Here is a 19,804-nt window from a genome sequence, read left to right on the forward strand (position 1 = left end):
GGCGCCATAGTGGGGTAACATTTTCCTCTACAAACATGTTTCTTACAAAATAAAACTTTAATATACTTCATAAAGTGGCGGAGTTTTTCCAAAATAGTTTTTCTGTGCTCCCAGAAACTTCGTTGCATTGAAACTGCAGCGCGAAACCACTTCGTCAAATCGAGGAAAAAAAAAACATGCATTTCAATGGAAGCAAGAAACTGAAACAAAAAAGTTTGTTCAATCGTGAACTTCGTTCTATCGAGGTTCGTTATATCGAGGTTCACCTGTATCTTCCAGTATTTTGACATAAGGCTCTTCTACCCCCTGATTACGCAATGACTGCTGAGGTTTCCACTGAGTCGAATGCTTTCTCGTAATCAATGAAAGCTATATATAGAGGTTGGTTATATTCTGCGCATTTCTCTATAACCTGATTGATAGTGTGAATATGATCTATTGTGGAATATCCTTTACGAAAGCCTGCCTGATCATTTGGTTGATTAAAGTCCAACGTTGCCCTGACTCTATTAGCGATTATCTTAGTAACAGGCCACATTATATACAGTCCAATACATCGCATGCCCAGTGACATGAGCAAAAACAGCACAGCAACAGGGACAAGAAAGAAGACGGGACAGGCGCTGACTAGCAACTGAGGGTTTATTAAAAAGGACACCTGCAATATGCTCTCTTTACAACCAAGAGCGCGCATGAGCTGCACCAACAACACTGATAAGCTGAGAACTTCATTCATGGTCATAATAGAGGACGGGTGGGGTGCTTGCGCATGTGTTGTGGTTTTTGTGAATGTGAAATGCTTCGCTGATTTCTCTAGTTCATTTATTAGTGAAGCATTTCACATTCACAAAAACAGCGACACATGTGCAAGCACCCCACCCGTCCTCGTTCATGACAGTGAACTGTGGTACCTCAATCATCTTGACTGAAGTCAGCTCATGTATGCTCTTGGTTTTAAAGAGAGCACACTTTACGTGTTCCTTTTCAGTAAACCCTCAGTCAGTGCCTGTCCCGTCTTCTTTCTTGTCCCTGTTTGTTCATCAAGTATGTACCAACTCTCTTAACGCGCCGTTTTACTGCAGTAACATGAGTAACCATGAATGTGCAACCAGTGCTGACGCAACACTCAACTTTGTCCTTGGAGGCCAGATACCTGCATCCATCTCAAGGGCATTCCACCCAACGTAAAAGGGATGTCCGAAGTGCATAAGTACAGAACGCATCTTTACGTCATAACAAAAACAGATCAACAGGTCATAGCAAACGCAGAGTCAAGTCATAGCAATAGCAGAGTCAAAGGAAACCGTCAGCGAAATCAATACAAAATGCAGGCAACAACAATAACCAGTGTCGGGGCATAAAAGGAATTCTAAGCTACCATCAAACCAGGAGGGAAATCAAAAGTATGATATCGTCTGATGCCGCCATCCCGAAAGGCAATTTCTTTACTGGATAAGGAGGTTGATGGCTTACGGACGCACCATTCACCACCTCTAGATATAAGCCATGCCTCTGTCACTTCCCTCTGGCGTTTTTTTTCCGCACGTGCCCTTATCTCCGACTCATGGAACAATGGTTTACACTGGAAAGTGCATTCTGGCCCACAAACAAAACCGCAGTCACATTTTTTGCATTTCTTGCAATGGTCTGCAAAATGGCCGTCCACGTTACTGTTAACACAGACGAACGGATAAACCGGAGTCCCTTCACCGCGTTTATCGCAACGCACAAGCCATCGTCTGTCATTGTCATTTCTTCGCACTGCTAAAGACTGGAATGGCCTTCCCCACGACGTTGATGCCATCACCTGCCAATCAAGTTTTGTGAACAATTTAAATATGCATTTCATAAATATCATGTAAGCAATCATATTCAACCTATATTTGTACTCCCACCCCTTATGTAACACCCCCAAAGTGGGGTCTTTAAGGTAATAAAGTGAAGTGAAGTGAAGTCTGCTTTCATGGAGGCTGCAGCTGCATGATTTCGGCACCGACCACCAGTTTTTTCTGAACTAGACCTGCACAACGTCCGCACTTTTTTGCAGCCAATGGTGTCGTGCAGACAGCGCCATCTTGAATGGCTGAAATGAATGGAAAAGTGCAGCACTGCGAGAACCAGTTCACGTAGTGCAGGCAAATTGAACGGACCTCGTGCAGCTGCAGCCGCCATGGAGGCAGACGATGGCTTATGCATTGACATAAACGCGACGAAGGGACTCAGGTTTATCCTCTCGTCGACAAGAACGGTGCCCCAGTAGGGTCTGCCTCGTACGGAGCGTCACTGGGGATTTGTTGATCAGGCCTGCAACTACCTGCGGGGATTTCTGTGCAGTGTGTGCACAGTAAACTGTGTGCGTGTCCAGCCATTCCACGCGTGTGGTGGCAAACACTGTGTGTGTCAATATTTCTGTGCTGGTGTGGGCGCGTGCTGAAAACTATTACTCGTGGACAGGCGCGCGAGCACAGTGCGAAAGTGAGGAAAGTACCCGCCCACTGGCCGTTACAATCGCGGCGGACATGCCGCTATTTACTGTCACTCGGTGTGCGCACATCTCTGTTGTGTTCAGTGAAACAACACACGTGTGTATTGCACCAGCTGCTGCGAGGTGCACATGTATCGATTGAAGCTGGTTCATGGACAGCACTTCACTGTGATGTTGTGTTCGAAAATTTTTCACGCGGTTCGGGATGTTGGCGGCCGTTGAGGTGGGCGGCGCTAAGGCTAGCAGACGGCCAGGCCTGCACTCGACCATTCGTCAGTGCCAAGCTGCACTTGAACTGCTGGAACTGGCGCTGCACGCTCGCGACACCTAGGCGGCACCACTTCAGAATTTTACAGAACTGGTGCAGGGAGTGCAGGTGAATCGAACGGACCTAAAATGGCCATCGCTGCCAGGGGGAGTGGCTTAGAGCCGATAACTTCAAATTACAAATTCTAGCAGTTCAAGTGCACGCATAAAGCCCAGTAAGGCATGTTGCTGGGCTAGTTGGTTTAGCATTTTTGAAGCTTGGAAAAAATCCACCTTGGCGCAAATAAAATCACACAGACAAAAGAGACAAGGAGACAGCGAACAGGTGCATAAAGCCCTATTTCTCTTTTGAGTACGCAGTGTCGTGGCTGGTAGCTGCAACGTAAAAGCACAATTTGATGGTAGGCCATGTTAAGCATGCAGAACCAGATAGTCCAGCAACACACCTTATTGAAGGGATTGTTTTTTCACTTCGTGCCTTGCAGCAACTGTGAGGGGGTGATCCTGCCCCAGGCGACGGACATCCGGGGCAAGGAGAGTGAGTTCTGCCCACGCTGCAAGTGCCGCTACGAGCGGCGCAACACCACCACGATCCGTGTGCTGGTGATCCTCATCATCTGGGTGATCTCCCTGCTCACCGTCTACATGCTGTTCCTCATGTGCCTCGATCCGCTGCTCAACCGGCGCAAGGCGGCTGCCGCCTACCAGGAGCACGTGGACGAGGAGCTCAACCTGGTTGGTCTTTCTTCCTTAAGGGACCCTGAGGACATCAATATTTGTTCCTCCAAGCAAAAGCGACCCCACTGGTTTGGCATTTATGGCTGTGAAAAATTGCATGTGTTGATGTCTGTCCTCAGGGTCCCTATAACCATGCGGTGCACAGCACCAAAGCATTGCTTTTGGTTGCCATTTTGAATTTTGCAGTGTTGCACCGACCTGATGCTAACACTACAACCTTTTGCTTGCTCCCTATAGAAAAGAATGTCCTTGGGCTTAGATGAGCACGTAAGTATGAGCGACATGTGGTCGTGGTGTGAACCAAACCCCTCTTTCTCTTTCTATCTTGGCGAGTGTTGTAGCATCCTAAGAGCACATAGGACATAGTGCCTGTCAAGCAAGTTCTTGCTTGCACACATGTGCTTGCCTCTTGCGCCTGCTCATAGCCACAGTTAAAACAAGAATGTTTTGTTCAGTGTTTTGATTCAGGATTAAACTCTTCTGGAAGCTTCTTTTGGACAGCTAAAGGCGAAGGAAGTGAGAGAGAGGAGTCGGGCACAGCGGAGGTCCCGGACTGTTGATGGGCACCTGACTACTCTTCAACTCTGACCCAATGTTTAGTGGTCGGCATTCATGGTGAACGGAAGCAGAGCAGGATTGCAAGTTGCTACTGGACAACTTGTGGATGGCAGAGAACTTTGCAGCATGCCTCACTTGCCTGTCATCTAGCAGATGTGACAGTGGTCCACATCGCTCAACAACTCTTCTTGGCTCCGAAAACTGATGAAAAAGCTCGCATGTATGTGCCAACTGCAAAGCCTCGGTGTTGGGTGCCCCGTCGCTAATCCGGATAAGTTTTGTACTTTGCCTACTTTTGCTCCAGCTCCTGCGTCAGGAGATTGAGAGTTGTCGTGATATCAGTGACAAGGGTAGGCCAGCAACATTGTCTTGTGCGGGGTAAACGGCTGTCAAGTAAGACTGCCTGGATGCTCGTGTGTCCCATGTGTCGTGTTTCCTTGTGTCCTCGTCCCTTAATGTGCTGTGCACTTCTGTCGCGATTCCTGTTATTGTGCGAGGTGCACCAGATGCACCTGTGTGTTGTCTTCTAAAAGGCGGAGAACATAGGCACTTGAACCTGAAGAGGAACATCGTGTGTAATGAGAGTTGTCAGTTCCCAACCCTCGGGGCACTTGGTGAACTGAGGGGAGGTCCAGCTTGGAGAAACGCTATGACCCAGCTGAGCTGTGGAGAAGCTCTTCCTTGTGTGGCAGTACAAAACTGTCAGCCACAATATCCTCGTATGCGGATGGAGCCATCCTTTTTCCATCGGAGAAAGCCACATAGGAGCGTCAGTGATGCTTTGCGCAGGTAGGAAAGCAAACAGCCGCCGCATTCATTCCAGCTGAGTTGCGCCAACTCATCGCACAAAGAATTTCAATGCCGGATCTGAATTAACAGTGATAAAGCTCGTCAGACATGCAGGCTGACTGAAGCAAAGTGCCGTTGGTAAAACTTTCCATCACGATTGAACACATATGAGCCTGTGTCAGGATAGGGAACCTGTGCTGCCCAGGGGGCACGCTTAAATCTGTCACCTAGTGCCATCTGGTTCCAGAATGAGTAATCGCATGGTAGGAGGGAGGAGACAAGCCATTGGAGTTTGGCTGACAAGGTCGTCGGCTCCTCAGCTTTCTGGCCGCCACAGTGGCTCAGTACTTATGGCGCTCGGCTTCTGACCCGAAAGACACAGGTTTGATCCTGGCCACGGCGATCGCATTGAGGTGAAATGCTAGAGGCCCATGCACTGTGCAATGTCAGTGCATGTTAAAGAACTCCAGGTGGTCGAAATTTCCGGAGCTCTCCACTACAGTGTCCCTCATAGCCTTAGTCGCTTTGGGATGTTAAACCCCCATAAGCCATAAACAGTCCTCAGCTTTCTGCTGCATTCGTATTTTTTCTGTCTCATATTTACTTTTCCAAAGAGCGAGAGCTTTTCAAGATTAGTTTAGTAGCATGACTTGATCACTGCAGTTGCCTGCCAACGTTGATACTGGCCGTGCTGTCACAGGACTGCAGGAAACATGCCTTCGTTGATACTGCACTATGGGTTTCAACGTAAAACTCCTGTTAAGTGCTTTTTTTCTACTCCAGTTTGCCTGAGAACAGTGGAAGCATATGCACAGCAATATATATATCATATTTACTCGCATAATGATCACACTTGTTTCTAAAAAAATTGATGCAAATTTAGGGGTGCGATTATTACAGGGAGTAAATAATTTACAAAAAATTTTTTAGCATCGAAAATGCAAACAAGTTGCAGGTCAGACTTCTTACAATAGCTATCACGATCATAACCAAGAATAGAAGTTGAGTATGGATTACCTGTGTAATAAACACACATTGCACAGACATCACATGAACTACACATTGCCCTTTTATTTTTTCTCATTCAAAAATTACTTTATTCCGAGTCCGAATCCTCACTGTTGTTGCTGCACGGTTCGTTGTCGGAGACGGCAGTGTCATCGCTGGGGGCATCTTCGTGGTCCCAAAGAAAGTCGTCTTCCGTTCCATCCAGAGCGTTGCCAACCAGAGATATGCCAGTTGTCTTAAAACTCGTGGCCACTACCTGATCGGTGATACCACTGCACGCTTCGACAATCCACGAGCAAAGCACCTCCGCGGACGTCCTTCTGATTTTGCCGCTCGACGTCAAATCATGTTCGCCTGCCGCCATCCACTCTGCGTAGAGCCTTCGAACATTGTCCTTGAACGGTTTGTTCAGTGACGCCGAGTGGCTGCAGCAACGACATCAGACCTCCCGGGATCACTGCAATGTCCGTATGTAGCTCTTTAAGCTTAGCATGTAGACCATCCGCCAGGTGGCCTCTGAAGCTGTTCAAAACAAAAAGCGAGGGAAGCAGAAGCACCCCTGGTCTTCGCCCCCAAACAGTCTTTATCCAGTCACATTGAGTAAAGCTGAAATTTTGGCGAGTTGGTAAGCACTCGTGGTGGGTGAACAGCGCAACAAAGGCAAGACAAGCGCTGACTAGCAACTGAGTTTATTGAAAAACAAAAAGTGGTAATATATGAATTTATCCAGGCAACCATCAGTTCGGCAGTCATTCAGCCTTTAGTTTTACCACAGACATGGATGCCATGGGGAAAGTTTCCCTTCGGAACAGTCTTCCGTCTAAATATAACATATGGTGGCAGCTTCCACCCGTTGACTGTAACAGCAAGCATGACAATGCATCGCTGCTCTTCTGCACCCGATGTCTCCACGAGGACACTCCGAGCGCCCTTCTCGTTGGCCATCGTGTTTCGGGGCATGTGGAAGGTTAGCGCAGTTTGGTCGGCATTCCCTATTTGCGACAAGAGGTAGCCGCTCTCTTCGCGGATCCTGGTGACAAAACGGTGAAAGTCTATTACCTTGCTTTTATACGCGGATGGGAGTCGCTGGCACAACGGCGTCCGCCGCCTATGGGAAAGTCCATTTCGTCGCATAAAGCGGGTAGTTCATCCGGAGCTAGCGCAGAAGTCCTTTGCGGCGATTCCCAGCTTTCTGGCAGCTGTGTGTACCTGTGTTTGCATCATTTCTAATGACACTGCACAACCATCTTTGTGCAGGTCCTTCGCGTATTGAAGGACCTCCTCTTCAACGTGGGGAAACTTGCCCGTTTTGGGCCCACGGAAAGCCCGGCGAGTTTTGTTCGTAGCCATCTGCTTCTCACATTGTTTTTTCCAATACTGTATTCGAATTTCGTCGACGCTGAAATGTTTGGCGGCAGCACGATTGGAGTGCTCCAGCACATAATCAATAGCCTTGAGCTTTAATGCGGTCATGAAACTTGCATACCGCCCCATGGTGGAATGGCATCAACACACACACAAAATCACAAAGCACTCCGCAGATTTCCAAAATGGCGAACACGAGTTTTCGTGGAGCATGGAGGAAGGAAAGAAACTCCATTTCCTTGCGAGTTTTTATATTATTTTTGTCAAGAATTATGGGAACGCGTTTGCTGCGGGATGACTGCAGGTCAACCAACAGGCAGCTGCCGCTGTAACAGTGCGGGTCATCAAGACAAAAATGACGGCTGACAGAGCAAGCCCAACGTATCGTGGCAAGTTCGGGGTGCAATCATTATGCGGGGAGTAAAAAGAACAGAATGAGGACAAAATTCAGGGGTGCGATCATTACGCGAGTGCGATCATTGTGCAAGTAAATCAGTTATATTTGTATACAGTAATCCCTCGTTATAATGAAGTCAGCGGGACGGCGAAAAAATTCGTTATAAGCGGTAATTCGATATAAGTGACCAACCTAGAAAAGCTAAAGCAGTTGAGCTCTGATTGCGCCGCAACTGTGAGGAAATCAAAATACAATGTATTCAGTGAAGCAAAACTTTATTCAAGTGCAAAAAAGGCAGTCAGCTTTGTCTGTTTCAAGTTCTTACCGTGCTCTAATGTGATCAAGCATTGCATGAGGCCGTGGTCGCCGCTCATACATTCAACCTTCAGGGTATTTTGAATTGCGAAGGCAGTGGTCGCTTTTATGGAGGTATTTCTGGGTATTTCAAAGGCAGTGGCCGCTTTTATAGGGCGCTCACGGAATGCTACGAGAGTATCGTGCTGGAAAGCGCCGCAGATGCCGTGGCGCGAGTCTGAGGTTGTGTTTGGTGTGCTCAAAAAATGATTAGCCGCTCATTGTGGGTACGCAGCGCGATTGGGAAAACTGAATGGTTTTGCAGTAGGGGCTTTGCATGGTGTGTGGTTTGTGTAAAAATTAGCACTGTTTTCACTTTTTTTACACGTTACACCAACTAGCCCAGCAAGAGGCTTTGCATGGTTACCGGGCAATTTTTTCCCGAGGTGTGCAGCCGTGAAGTTTGCAAAGCGAGGGTTTTTCGGCGCACCGTTGTCGACAATACACTGTGCAAATTCTACAATTCGAGAGTTGATGTTCGCGCAGCATCACGTCCGCGCCGTTGACCAATGTCTAGGAACAAAATTCAATGACCCTAGTATGCATTTAGACCATTTGTCTAGTCGGATGGGGCGAATCGAGCATGACTGGCTCGAGAAAATCACCGGGGAAACACCTTGGTTGCGTTGAGCCGCCATGCTGACAGCCAGACTCGCCGCTGGCGACTATACTGCCGACGTTCGGATTTCTCGTGTTTTCGGCAAGTCATCGGTTGATTGCACCGTCAAAAGTGCAACGAAGTTAGGGGCGGTGTTTTATTGCAATGCAGGCTGATTATGACATCATCATCATCATCAGCAGCCTGACTACATCCACCGCTGGGCAAAGGCCTCTCCCATATTTCTCTAATTAACCCTGTCCTTTGCCAGCTGTGCCCACCCTATGCCTGCAAACTTCCTAATCTCATCCGCCCACCTAACCTTCTGCCGCCCCCTGCTACGCTTGCCTTCTCTTGGAGTCCACTCTGTTACCCTTGGGGACCAGCGGTTATCTTGCCTTCGCAGTACATGCCCTGATTATGGCAAGCGGTGAACAAATTTCTAGACTGGATTCTCCAATGTTGTCTTCCCAATTTGTTAACGCAGCTTCTCGCGTCAAACATGGCAAATGGCATGTGACCGGCACTTGCTTGCAACCAGGCAGCAGCTTGACAAACATCATTGTACACACTTGCAAGCGCGACCTGCAGGTCACCTTCTCGTTTGAAGTGAAAACTGTGAAAACTCACGGGAATGACATTGTTCGCGCGCTTTAAGAGCTTCGTGTGCTTCGGTCTGTGTGGAATGGTTAGGCTTGGCGACCACTACGGCAGCCAGGGAACAGCTCAGTTCACTGCCTGGTGCGTCCGCGGTCGGTGTCGTTGCCGAAAGCTCGGCTCGCTCGCTGATTGGTTCAGCGGTTTGTGGCTCGCAGTCGCAATGCTGGAAAATCGAGCAGCGAGTGACTGGCCTGCGATTGTTGCTTTTCAACCAGTGCAACCGTTTGCGACTGTCACTTTTCAACCAGACAGTCGCACAATCTCTGCGACTCGCAAGTGTGAATGGGTCCATAATCGTAGGGACACTTCTTTTGAGCTTTTTGGCACGTTTCAGCGCCTGAAGTGCTCTTTAGAGTGGTAAAACTTTGCTCATCAAGTGCATCCCATAGAATGCTACGGCGCAAGTCTGCCCGCAGTCTTTTGGCCACTTTTCGGCATCCAAGAGACAGCGGTCCTCTTGCATCCAAAGTGTCAGAAAAACTTTTTCATGTGGATTCTATCACGGGAGACACCGGCGATGCGATTGCGACCGAGGTTAACGGTTCGGGCGCGCTGCACCATGGAATTTGACAGCTTCCATTCGCTCTGCTGTAAACAGCTGGGCGCACTCAGCACTAGCTTAGTGCCCATTACTAGGCAGGTCATCGGTCGTAGGTTTGGTACTTTTGTGGCTTGTTCTGTGCCAGCATGAGAATAATTCGTCAATGGCATTAGTTTGACTCTGCATGCGCAAAAGGGTCGCCGCCGTTTGGCGGCGGTGGTGTCTCAGTTTGCCTTTGCTTTCACGCTAAGTGCATCAAGCTCTTCGTGCGTTTCGAGCAACGTGGCTTAAAATGCATGCGTTTGGGTCAGGACTGGAAGAAATATCGAGTAAAGTAATATTTCGAGTAAAGGACCTCATTATAACGAGGGATTACTGTATGCGAGTACGGAAACACTCTCAAGCAAGCTTGGTGCCAATTCACGAGGTCAACATTCAAGTGGACTTGTGCGTACTACACCAGCTGCGCATAGGAAACTTGTGTAAAATTTGTTTTTTGGCCTTTTGAACAACTGCACTTGTATCTTAGCAGGCTGAAATCTGTCCACTTTGGTTGCACTTCATGTGTCGTAATGTATAATGCATGGAGCGTGTGACAGGGAAGCAGTGAAAACATAATAGGGCGTAAAACAAATCAAGGCAGCAATGTGGGCTAGTTGGTTGTACATTTTGGTTTGAATAACGTGCTACACACTAACAAAACGACACCGGAACAAAGGCCTTCGTTCTGGTGTTGTTTTGTTAGTGTGTAGCGCGTTATTCAAACCAAAAAGTGAAACAAATGCCTGTCCTTGTGGCTCAATGCAGGCGTACTGGTCTCGACACCCTACACGCTCTTACCATACTAAGAAAGTTGCCGCGTTTTCATGCAAAACTAATGTATTTAAGTATTCGTTCTTTCCCCATACTATCATTAAGTGGAATGGTTTACCTGCTGATGTTGTCAATTGCGAATCGGTGAATTTATTTTTACAAGCTCTGAAGGATGTATAGGGCTCTTATATATCCTTGTTTTGGGCCAAGTCCGATGCCTTCATTTGCTGCCAGGATCGATGTCATCATATGTTCTATGTCTTTGTAATCGATTTTATGTTGTATGTACTGGTTTTTGCTCTGTTCGCTATCTGCTTCTTTTGCAATGTACTTGTCATTTTTATCAATATCTTTGTACCCCACTCCTGCCTAAGGCCTGTAACACAGGCCGGCAGTATTTGCTAAATAAATAAATAAATAAATGATGTGCGTACGACAGAGGAGGGTGTGAGTGTGAACAAGTCGCCAGAAAGGACTTTCCAACTTTTGCGCACGATTGTGGGTGCTCTGCTGCGTCTAGAAGTGTATTATTTGGCTCAGGTGCTCATGACGAGCGAATGTAGTGGCCGAGAAAGTTTATGTACCCTCTTAAGAAGGTGTTCGAGAGCCCTTGTAAAGGAGTATAGACGTCTTATTTCTTGCTTACGTGTCTACTTGTTTCAGATGATGCATTAGATGCTAGTATTCATGAATTGTCCCATGGCCTACAACCACTATATAATTTGTAACTGAATTTTTTCTTGGTGCTGTTCGCTTTCGTCAACCGAATGATGGCCATGACATGTATTTGGGAAGTCTGTGGGGCACAGGCATGGGAGCTGACGATGATGGTGAATGTGCAGGAGGAGCCCCTGCCCATGCACCAGCAGCGCACGCGCCGTTCGAGCAGCAGCGTCCTCAACAAGGTGGGCCAGCAGCAGGACAAGTGGAAGCGCCAGGTGCAGGAGCAGCGCCGAAACATCTACGACAAGCACACTATGCTCAACTGAGGATGGCCCTCTGCCCCAAAAAGCTGCTTAACTGGCAGTCTGATTGATGATGCATTCGGTCTGATTGGACACCACTGTAAAAGGAACAGCGTGCTTCTGAGTGGGCTGTGTTCTAGAAACCGACTTGGCACGAGGAAAAGATGTACAATTGAAATGTGCCTGAGCCATGTCTCACGGGCTCTGAAGGTGTCCAGCAACGGTCGGGCCAGGCTGTCCACACCGGTCCCCATTGCCTTGGTGGAAGCCACTATCGCGCTTGGTTCTGTTCCCGTTTTCTTCTCCTGTCCTGTGAAGTGGCAAGGGTTAGGAGGGGAATGTCACAAGTGGTTCCCCTTTCCTTCTTGTTTGCACCTTGTTTCTTTGGCTGTCATAATTATCACCCTCCCAGCCCACCTGTGCTTCCGGACTGTGCTTGAGGTGCGTGCATACCTTCTTGTAGGTGTCTTTCTGTTGCTAATGATAATTTATGGTTTCATGGAATACCTTCAGGCAAGGAAACAATACCACAGGGCCCTTACGGGTCCCTCATGCAGTTTTTATACCTCGTATCTTGGCGAGTTTATGTTTACTGTGGCCACAATACTAACACACAACAAGCCGAGGCTGTTGTCGTGTGCCTCTCTCTCCTTGTGTGGAGTTTCCATTTCACATTTTGTCAAAGCAGGCTCGAAGCACAACTTGCGTTTGGTGTGTTGGGTGCACTAGCCATAAAGGCATTCATCTGGAGTTGTTTCTAACAAGTACACTTTTCTGGCAGCTTACCATATTTATTCGAATGTAATGTGACTGTGAATGTAACGTGAGGGGTGACTTTACATGCTGCCCAGCGGGAAAAAATAAAACCACGAATGTAACGCAAGGCTTAACGAGGCAAAACAAAGTACCTTTTATAGACATCGTGGCCAACATGTTTACTCATCTTCCTCGCTTTTGGAGGCCGAGGTCTCGGAAACGGAGTCCTCCTTTTCACTATCGTAGTCTCCCGATAACTTCTGCCATATTGATGTTGTTCACCGCAGAGAGAATCCATTCCTCTTCATGAACGTTTTGGCCCACCCATGAGATGCTCTGAACTTCCCATCTCCCGGGCAATGTCTGTAACTTTCCAACGGATCAGCTCGACACTGACCCCCATGAGACGGTTGCGCTGCTCGATAGTAAAGTCTGCCACTTTTTTCTCAAGTTCGACGTGATCTTTTGTGGTCGGGCTCACATTTAAAAAGACTGTCCCACTGCAGCTGCCATCCGCGGATGGTTGACTCGTTGAGGTCAAGTCTTCGAGCTGCTGACCTCTTTAGCTAACAGGACCACTTTTCTCTTAAAACAAGCGGCATATTGAGCACAACACATTGCCATCGTGTACACTGAATCAATACACCGCGAGTGACGCCACAATAACACGGCACGACAACGCATTGAGCGCGAGGTCGCAACAAACACCAAAAAAAAAAAAATGACAGGGAACAACACTTAGACTTGACTTGGACTTGGACTGACAAGCTTTAACGGAGGATTTGGCTTCCGTGGTACCTTTGTTGGCAGCATAAGATCGTAAAACTGTGGAAACCGAAAGCAAAATGATTGCTTTGAAATGGCTGCACCGTGGCACTGCTTTAGGCCAGTAGAAGTGTGGTACTCATTTATAGCGCGAGGGTAGACTTTAAGGGGAAAAGATCCAGGAAAAACTTGCGTTACATTCAAGTAAATATGGTATGTCGTGAGAATAGGTCAATGTACCATTTCTTGACACGCGCAGCACTTTGTCTTCTGCTTTGCAGTCTTTCTGTTTTAATGCAATGAAACTAATGGCGAATTCCACTGGTGGATTTGAAGCGAGGCGCTCGAATCGCAAAAGAGCTCCCCAAACCGTCTCGGAGTGCAGCGACCGTTGTCGACCAGCGCTCTGTATGGAACGGAGTTGCTCCAAACAACCAGCGGAATTCTCGCGGTCGGTCCAGGTCGACCAGTAGAACTCTAATTCGTCGCTGCGGAGCAAGAAAAGCTGCTCCAGCACGACCAGTGGAAATCGCCATAACTCTCCCTGCAGTTGATCTTGGCAGATACTGAAGCAAGGAGGTCCAGAAAGACAGAAATAATGGAGCAGAACACAACACGTGATGTCACTAGCAACTTTATTGCAAATAATAAATGAATATTTATGCATCCTCCACAGTGTCAGCATCTGTGCATGCTGCACACCACCTGGCATGAGAAGTGCTTCATGTGTGCATCCAGATAGGCAGCCATGATGGCTACAGAGTGCTCTTGTTTCAATGGTGGCAGGTAATCAAGCTCCAGCTTGCTGCAAAAGACACTGGAAACTGTGCCACGTCCTCCCTGGGTGCTTTCCGATTCACCCTTTGTGGCCCTCTCATTCAAAGCGCACTCTTTTGAACTGGGCAAGAATGACAGGATACCATTTGGGGCCCACTTCTTGGTCGCACCCTGTCACCCGCCTCCTTTTGAGACGTCGTTCGCATGGGTGCACGTAGGGTGCAAAAAGTGTTGTACAAGCATTCCGATTGGCGTGCCCGCCACTGCTCCTCATCCAGGGCAACAGCAGTAGCAAAACACACAGATGTGTGGTAGACTTACCCGCATTGGTTGTGGCTCACTTGAGACGTTTACTTGTGCGATTTTTCGCAGAGTGTAAAACCACAGTCGGTAGTGATGGCCATGGATCTCTGTGTGGCTGACCCTGATGTCAGTGGATGAATTCATGACAATAAACATTGCAACGCCGCAAGCAAGCTTTAACATCTGAAACAGCGCTATAAGAAACGATAAACATTTGCACTATTTTCATTCCAGAAAGCAAAAAAGTAGGGGTGTGCGAATATTCGAAATTTTGAATACGAATCGAATATGTTTTATATTCGGTTCATATTTGTATTCGAGAAATGATATTCGTGAATTTCCGAATATTCGAAAATTTGCAAATACTCGGCAGCGATCTTATACCGCGCTGACTTTCGTAAATTTGGTTGCGGCAGAAGCGCAATATCTGGGCAAATTACGTGAATATAGAGTTTGAAGTTCCAGCAAAACAATATGAAAGCCCTGTTCTCTTTCTTCTCCATCGTTTATTGCTTTAACCGATCGCATTCCGATGCCGCTAGGCTTCACCCTGTGCGTAATTCCGCAAGTGGGCTTTCTCACATACCACACGCGCTGCGAGCAAGATGGGGGACGACCCGCTTCTAACAATTGCAACGCGAAAGCGCGTTTTTTTTTATCCTTCCGTAATATGTTATATAATTAATGTCCACACCCATGGCATTCGTTCTGTCACCTTAACTCTCAGAGTGTCACCACCGCCATATTGTTTTGGTCAACCACGCTATGCGGGAAAGCCTACATGCGGAATTTTGCGTGAGGCTCCTGAAGTGGCGAGTCGAGGTGTCACAACAGGGCAAACGATCTTGTAAAAATCCCGCCTATTGCGTGGTGCACTGTAAACCATGCACCTCTTAAGTGGGCATAACGGCACGCGTGACAACGTTCAGGTGGCCCCAAAAATAACCTGGCCGTGTAGTTTTGGTTTCTCAGCTTCGCCACTCGCCCGTGGCAATGAAAATTGTCTGCCCGCGCATTCGCTAGTAGTGCAATCTTAGCACCGTGCCGCTTTCAGGCGCTGACTGACGCGTCGTCGATGGTAATTTTTTTTCCTTTTTAGAGGCAGTCTCGCCATTCCGACATCAATGTGCGTTCCCATCTCGGTCACGTTCGCGATTTCTTCCAGCGCGCCGAAACTCGGTGCTCGTCACGGGATTACAGGTGTTTGCACGATAGAGCTGCCTCGTATGACTGCCGCATTTTCGGTAGTTCTTTTTTTTTCGTCGCTGCGGGGCATTTTATAAATCGCCCTTCAAATAACCCAGGCATTTCTGTCGGCTCTTTTAACTCCGAATTAATGAGCTTTTACTAGCCATCATGTTATTTTTGTTTCCAGTCTTGCCATGTTATGGATTTCATTTTGCCTGACCACATTACAGGTTGGATACTGTTATGCTGTTCAGTTAAGTAGTATACATTTCTGCGCATTGTTTATTTTTATATGGTGCTCAGGCAGTCTAGTTTTGTTTATATCAGTTGCAAAGGCCATACACTATTTTGAAAAAAAATAAGGGCAACTACGTTTGCTTGCTCATCGTTTCCTTAAATTTTTTTTTGTACTGAATAGATACTCGATATTTGATTCGATATTCGAAGCCATTTTTTCTTCATATTCGTATTCGATTCGTATTCGAAAATTTCAATATTCGCACACCCCTACAAAAAAGCCATCACACCACGATCGCATCCAACTTCTCTTTTGATTGCTAGTCTCATCTGGGACAAGAGCAGTCGTTCTCACAACAGTGTAGGATTTTTGCACCCTCCCCTCATAACTGAAGAGTGCTCCCATCAAAAGTTGCAATGTGTGATAATTATTTCAGAATGACAATGTGATTCTTATCACAAATTCCCGGGGCCAAGAACACTGACTAGGACAAGCTAGGTTAGCAGCATGCATTCTTAGCTCATTAAATCGGAGCTTTCCCATGGCTTCATAGTGCCACTCAGTATTCATGCTGCACTGCAGGAATACATGATGTGGCTGACAACACAGTAAACGTGTTAATAGACATATATACGCAAGAAGTGATTGAGTGCATTAGAAAAGTTTGCACAGACTTTGTTTTAATTGTGCCAATCAATGAGTTCTCTTGGGACATGATTAGTTTGTTACTCAAACAAAAACTCGCTATATGAAGCCAACTAGCCCAGACACACAATGCTTTACATTAATAATGTCCTAGAATAGAGGATGTACTACGTCTGCCGCTATGGAAGAGGGTGGCACTGGTGAACACTCAAGGTTCGCTTGCACTACACTTTAATACCCCCGAAAGCAGCAGATTGGACAGCCGTCGCTGTAGCTCAGTTGGTAGAGCACCGGACGCGAAATTTGGAGGTTATGGATTTAGATCCCACTGGTGGCATGTGGTTGTTTTTTTCTTCTACCTTTATTAATCTCCCATTGATAAAAACTACAAAATTAAAAAAAAAAGACCCTCTCTTTCCATTACCTTGTCTGCTGAATAGAATGTAAGCATTTGTCAGAAACCTGTTCTGAGCACAAACAGTTGGAGACCAGGGAGCACTGCCCCCTCTGCAGAAATTTGGGGGGGGGGGGGGGGGTCGACCACCCTTTCCCCCGTTCTGGAGTTCTTGCCCAATAATAATCCTCTCTAGGCCCGCCTTGCATGAAAACAACAACTGCTAGTTATGCAAGGAAAACAGCAGCTCGATTATTGAAATTAGTACTGAGTACAGGTTTCCATGTGTTCCACTGTGGTCAATCTAAGAAAATTACTGTAGCTGTAATTTCACCTCTTCAGGACAGTAGGACTGCATGTGTAATTTATTTGCATCATAGAGAAGGAGGAGGAGGCACACTTTATGAAAACTGGAAATCCTAGACCCCTGTGGATGGGGATAAAATGACACACTCACTCCAAAGTGCATAGTGTTTTCACCAAATCACATTACGGAAGTTTTTGTATCTTTAGCTTGACAAAGGCTTGGGGACCAGCACAACGGAAATACTGACAGATGGGCTCTGAATGCATGTCTAGCTACACAGTGCATGAATTTAGCTGCATAGAGGTCGAATCAGAAAAACGGCGCTCGCAGACAATGGACGAGAAGGACACAACTGCGCTGCTTATCAAGGAGACAAGGTGGCACGGATCGACACTGAATGAGAAGAGCCCCTTGTATTAGAAATGAACTTGAGCAAGTTCTCGTTCATTGTCTGCGAGCGCTGTTTTTCTCAGAATGTACCCCAACCAACTCACCCAGCAGCACACCTTGCTCGTATAGAGGTAGCTTGTGCAAGTTAGCCAAAGTGCAACAATCTGCCTGGTATGGCTTGGAATAGAATATCAGAAAAGTTCTCAATGGACTCGTTGCGCAGATAGCATTGTATTTGTTTGCCATGGTGAGTGGGCGAATAAGCATTTTATTACACCAGTCTATTTTTGTACTTATTTAACCTCAACCGTCCTAAACTGCAATGCTTGAGCTTTGAAGTGGTGCACCAAAAGGGCACGTCATTTGCTGTTTGGATTTCTGCAGCGACCGGTTGGAAGGAAAAGAGGTCAGTAAGCACAGATGGACGAGCCTTTTCGGGTGCGAAAAAAAAAATTTGTCTTGAAATGTAGTAGCCTGAGCTGAGACATGTGGCTAATGCAGGAGGAACCATGAGTTGTAACATGATTTGGTTGCGCGATTGTACAGAGTACAAAAACCTGCTGTCTCTACATGAGTGGAATAAATTTGAAGATCTATCTCCCTTTATTGCTGCAGCATTAAAGCTTCAACAATAGTCTGGGAGAATAAAATGAGCAGCTTGGCTTTGAACTGATTTCAGGACTTCCGCAAAGTTATATTTGTATCGTTTGTGTCATTAATGTGCATCCCAGCTGATGCTTTAACAGGTGGTGCTCAGGGGATGTCATGGTGTAAGTTTCCCAGGCAGTGGGTATGAATGAAGCCAACAGTTTCTGAAGAAACACTCCCCTAGGCTTTCCTTGGTCTCAGTGACTGTTGGATTGTTTCATATGTCAGGAGCTCCTCAATTACTTATCACTGTCAGCTGATTAGATTGTGGGTGGTTGTACTTGTCGGACTAACATCAATGGCTGAGTATTCTAACAGGTATGCTGTAAATGTCCCTCATTTTGTATGGCCTTATAAGTACCTAAGCAAAATGTAGTTAGTGCTGACAGTAAAAACTATTGGTTCTGGAGGGTGGAATGGTGGAGCTAACAGAAGGCTTTTTCATGATTGAACACTGAAGGGAAGGTCATTGGTTGTGTCTAAGGAAAACGGGAGCACTGAGAACAAACATTAGCAGCATGGACCAACTGCTGACAGCCAGCTAGGATTACTTGCATTTAGTTCAGAACTGTACGGTGCAAGTTAAAACATTAGATTTTTATCTTGTACTGTCCCAAACCGGTCAAGGTGTGAGTGCATGTCACTGTTGCAAAGAATAAGCTGGCTATCACAGGAATACTGTCGAAAAGCTGCCGATGTGGAAGAAAATTTATTGGGGCCACAACGTTTAGCAGTGCGAGAGTTAATGTGTTTCATGATTGCACATGCTTAAGAAGCCAAGCTTCAAGGGGCCTTGCGACGTAGACAAAGCATGAGGTGCTTATTCTTTGTATACACTGTAACGGGCACTGTGGCACCTGAACGCCAGAAGAGGTAGCCGAAATCGTGTATTTGATATTTTAATCATCTTCAGAAATGCTCGTTTCAAGCTGATGGCGTCGTAACACGGCAGTCATTTTCAGCAGCGGAAATGAGCTGGTATCCAGACTGCGCACTGCCTTTCCGATTGGTTGGGCATTAAGTTTGAGTCTTGTTCCCGTGCTTGTTCTTCTCTACTTGGGGAATGGGTCCAAAAGGTATTGTCTCAGAGTGCTGCAAGCTTTTCGCATGCCACAAAAACTGAAAATAAAGCGAACAAAAACTCATGTGGGTACAAGTGCTGAGGGGGGGGTGAAGCCACCTTGCCCAAAAATGTGAAGAGAAAGGCCACACGGAGGCGAGGTTGGGGGTGAGGGGTTGGGGGCAGCCAGTCAATCCTACCAACGAAGAAACGTTGGGGAGCTTCCTTTGTTAAGTTATTTGCCCCTGCCCTGTCTGCAGCGTGTACACAAGGGGGAGGACGGCACAATTCTGTGAAAATGTGCGGATGTGGGCTGGCCCAGCAAAGCAACAATTGCATGCAAGCTTCTGCTCTGTTTGTGCTATGTGCGGTTCTGATTGGCAGGATTCTTTTTGCACTGGTCTATGAAACGCATGAGGAATTTGTTTAATGAGATTAATCGGCAGTGAGTAAAACATCACGGTGCCCCTTTAAGAAGACATTGAGTGGTCCTGAAAAGAATACATGCGCGAATTGGCGGAAAAAATTTGCAGTGATTCTATACGTCCATGGCACATCTCACCATCTCAAAGAGGTTGCCGACAGTGTCATCTGTTCTGCTGGAAGGAAGCCTGGCCTGATTTGCCAAACTGTTCACCGTATAAGGAAAGTAGGGCACCAGTGGAATGATAATGCCTGCACAATTAACCACCAGATTCCCCTTCATCATCATCATCACCAGCCTGACTACACCCACTGCAGGGCAAAGGCCTCACCCATGTCTCTCCAATTAACCCTATCCTTTGCCAGCTGCAT

At 46.9% G+C, this 19,804-nt stretch overlaps 1 protein-coding gene across 2 annotated transcripts in view; it reads left to right on the top strand.

Moving 5' to 3' along the window:
* LOC144104616 (uncharacterized protein CG1161) overlaps positions 1-13,730 on the top strand; it is a 48,049-nt gene extending 34,319 nt beyond the window's left edge. The window contains exons 3-5 of one of the 2 annotated variants that reach the window (XM_077637733.1): positions 3,238-3,487; positions 3,728-3,757; positions 11,416-13,730. In XM_077637733.1, the coding sequence (XP_077493859.1) occupies positions 3,238-3,487; positions 3,728-3,757; positions 11,416-11,562 (427 nt within the window). In that variant the 3' untranslated portion in view covers positions 11,563-13,730. The remainder of the gene's footprint in view (positions 1-3,237; positions 3,488-3,727; positions 3,758-11,415) is intronic. The other variant, XM_077637734.1, reaches the window with a different exon arrangement.
* Positions 13,731-19,804: the final 6,074 nt, after the last annotated feature.

The sequence above is a fragment of the Amblyomma americanum genome, chromosome 9 (assembly GCF_052857255.1).
Source record: "Amblyomma americanum isolate KBUSLIRL-KWMA chromosome 9, ASM5285725v1, whole genome shotgun sequence".
Taxonomy (NCBI): Eukaryota; Metazoa; Arthropoda; class Arachnida; order Ixodida; family Ixodidae; genus Amblyomma; species Amblyomma americanum.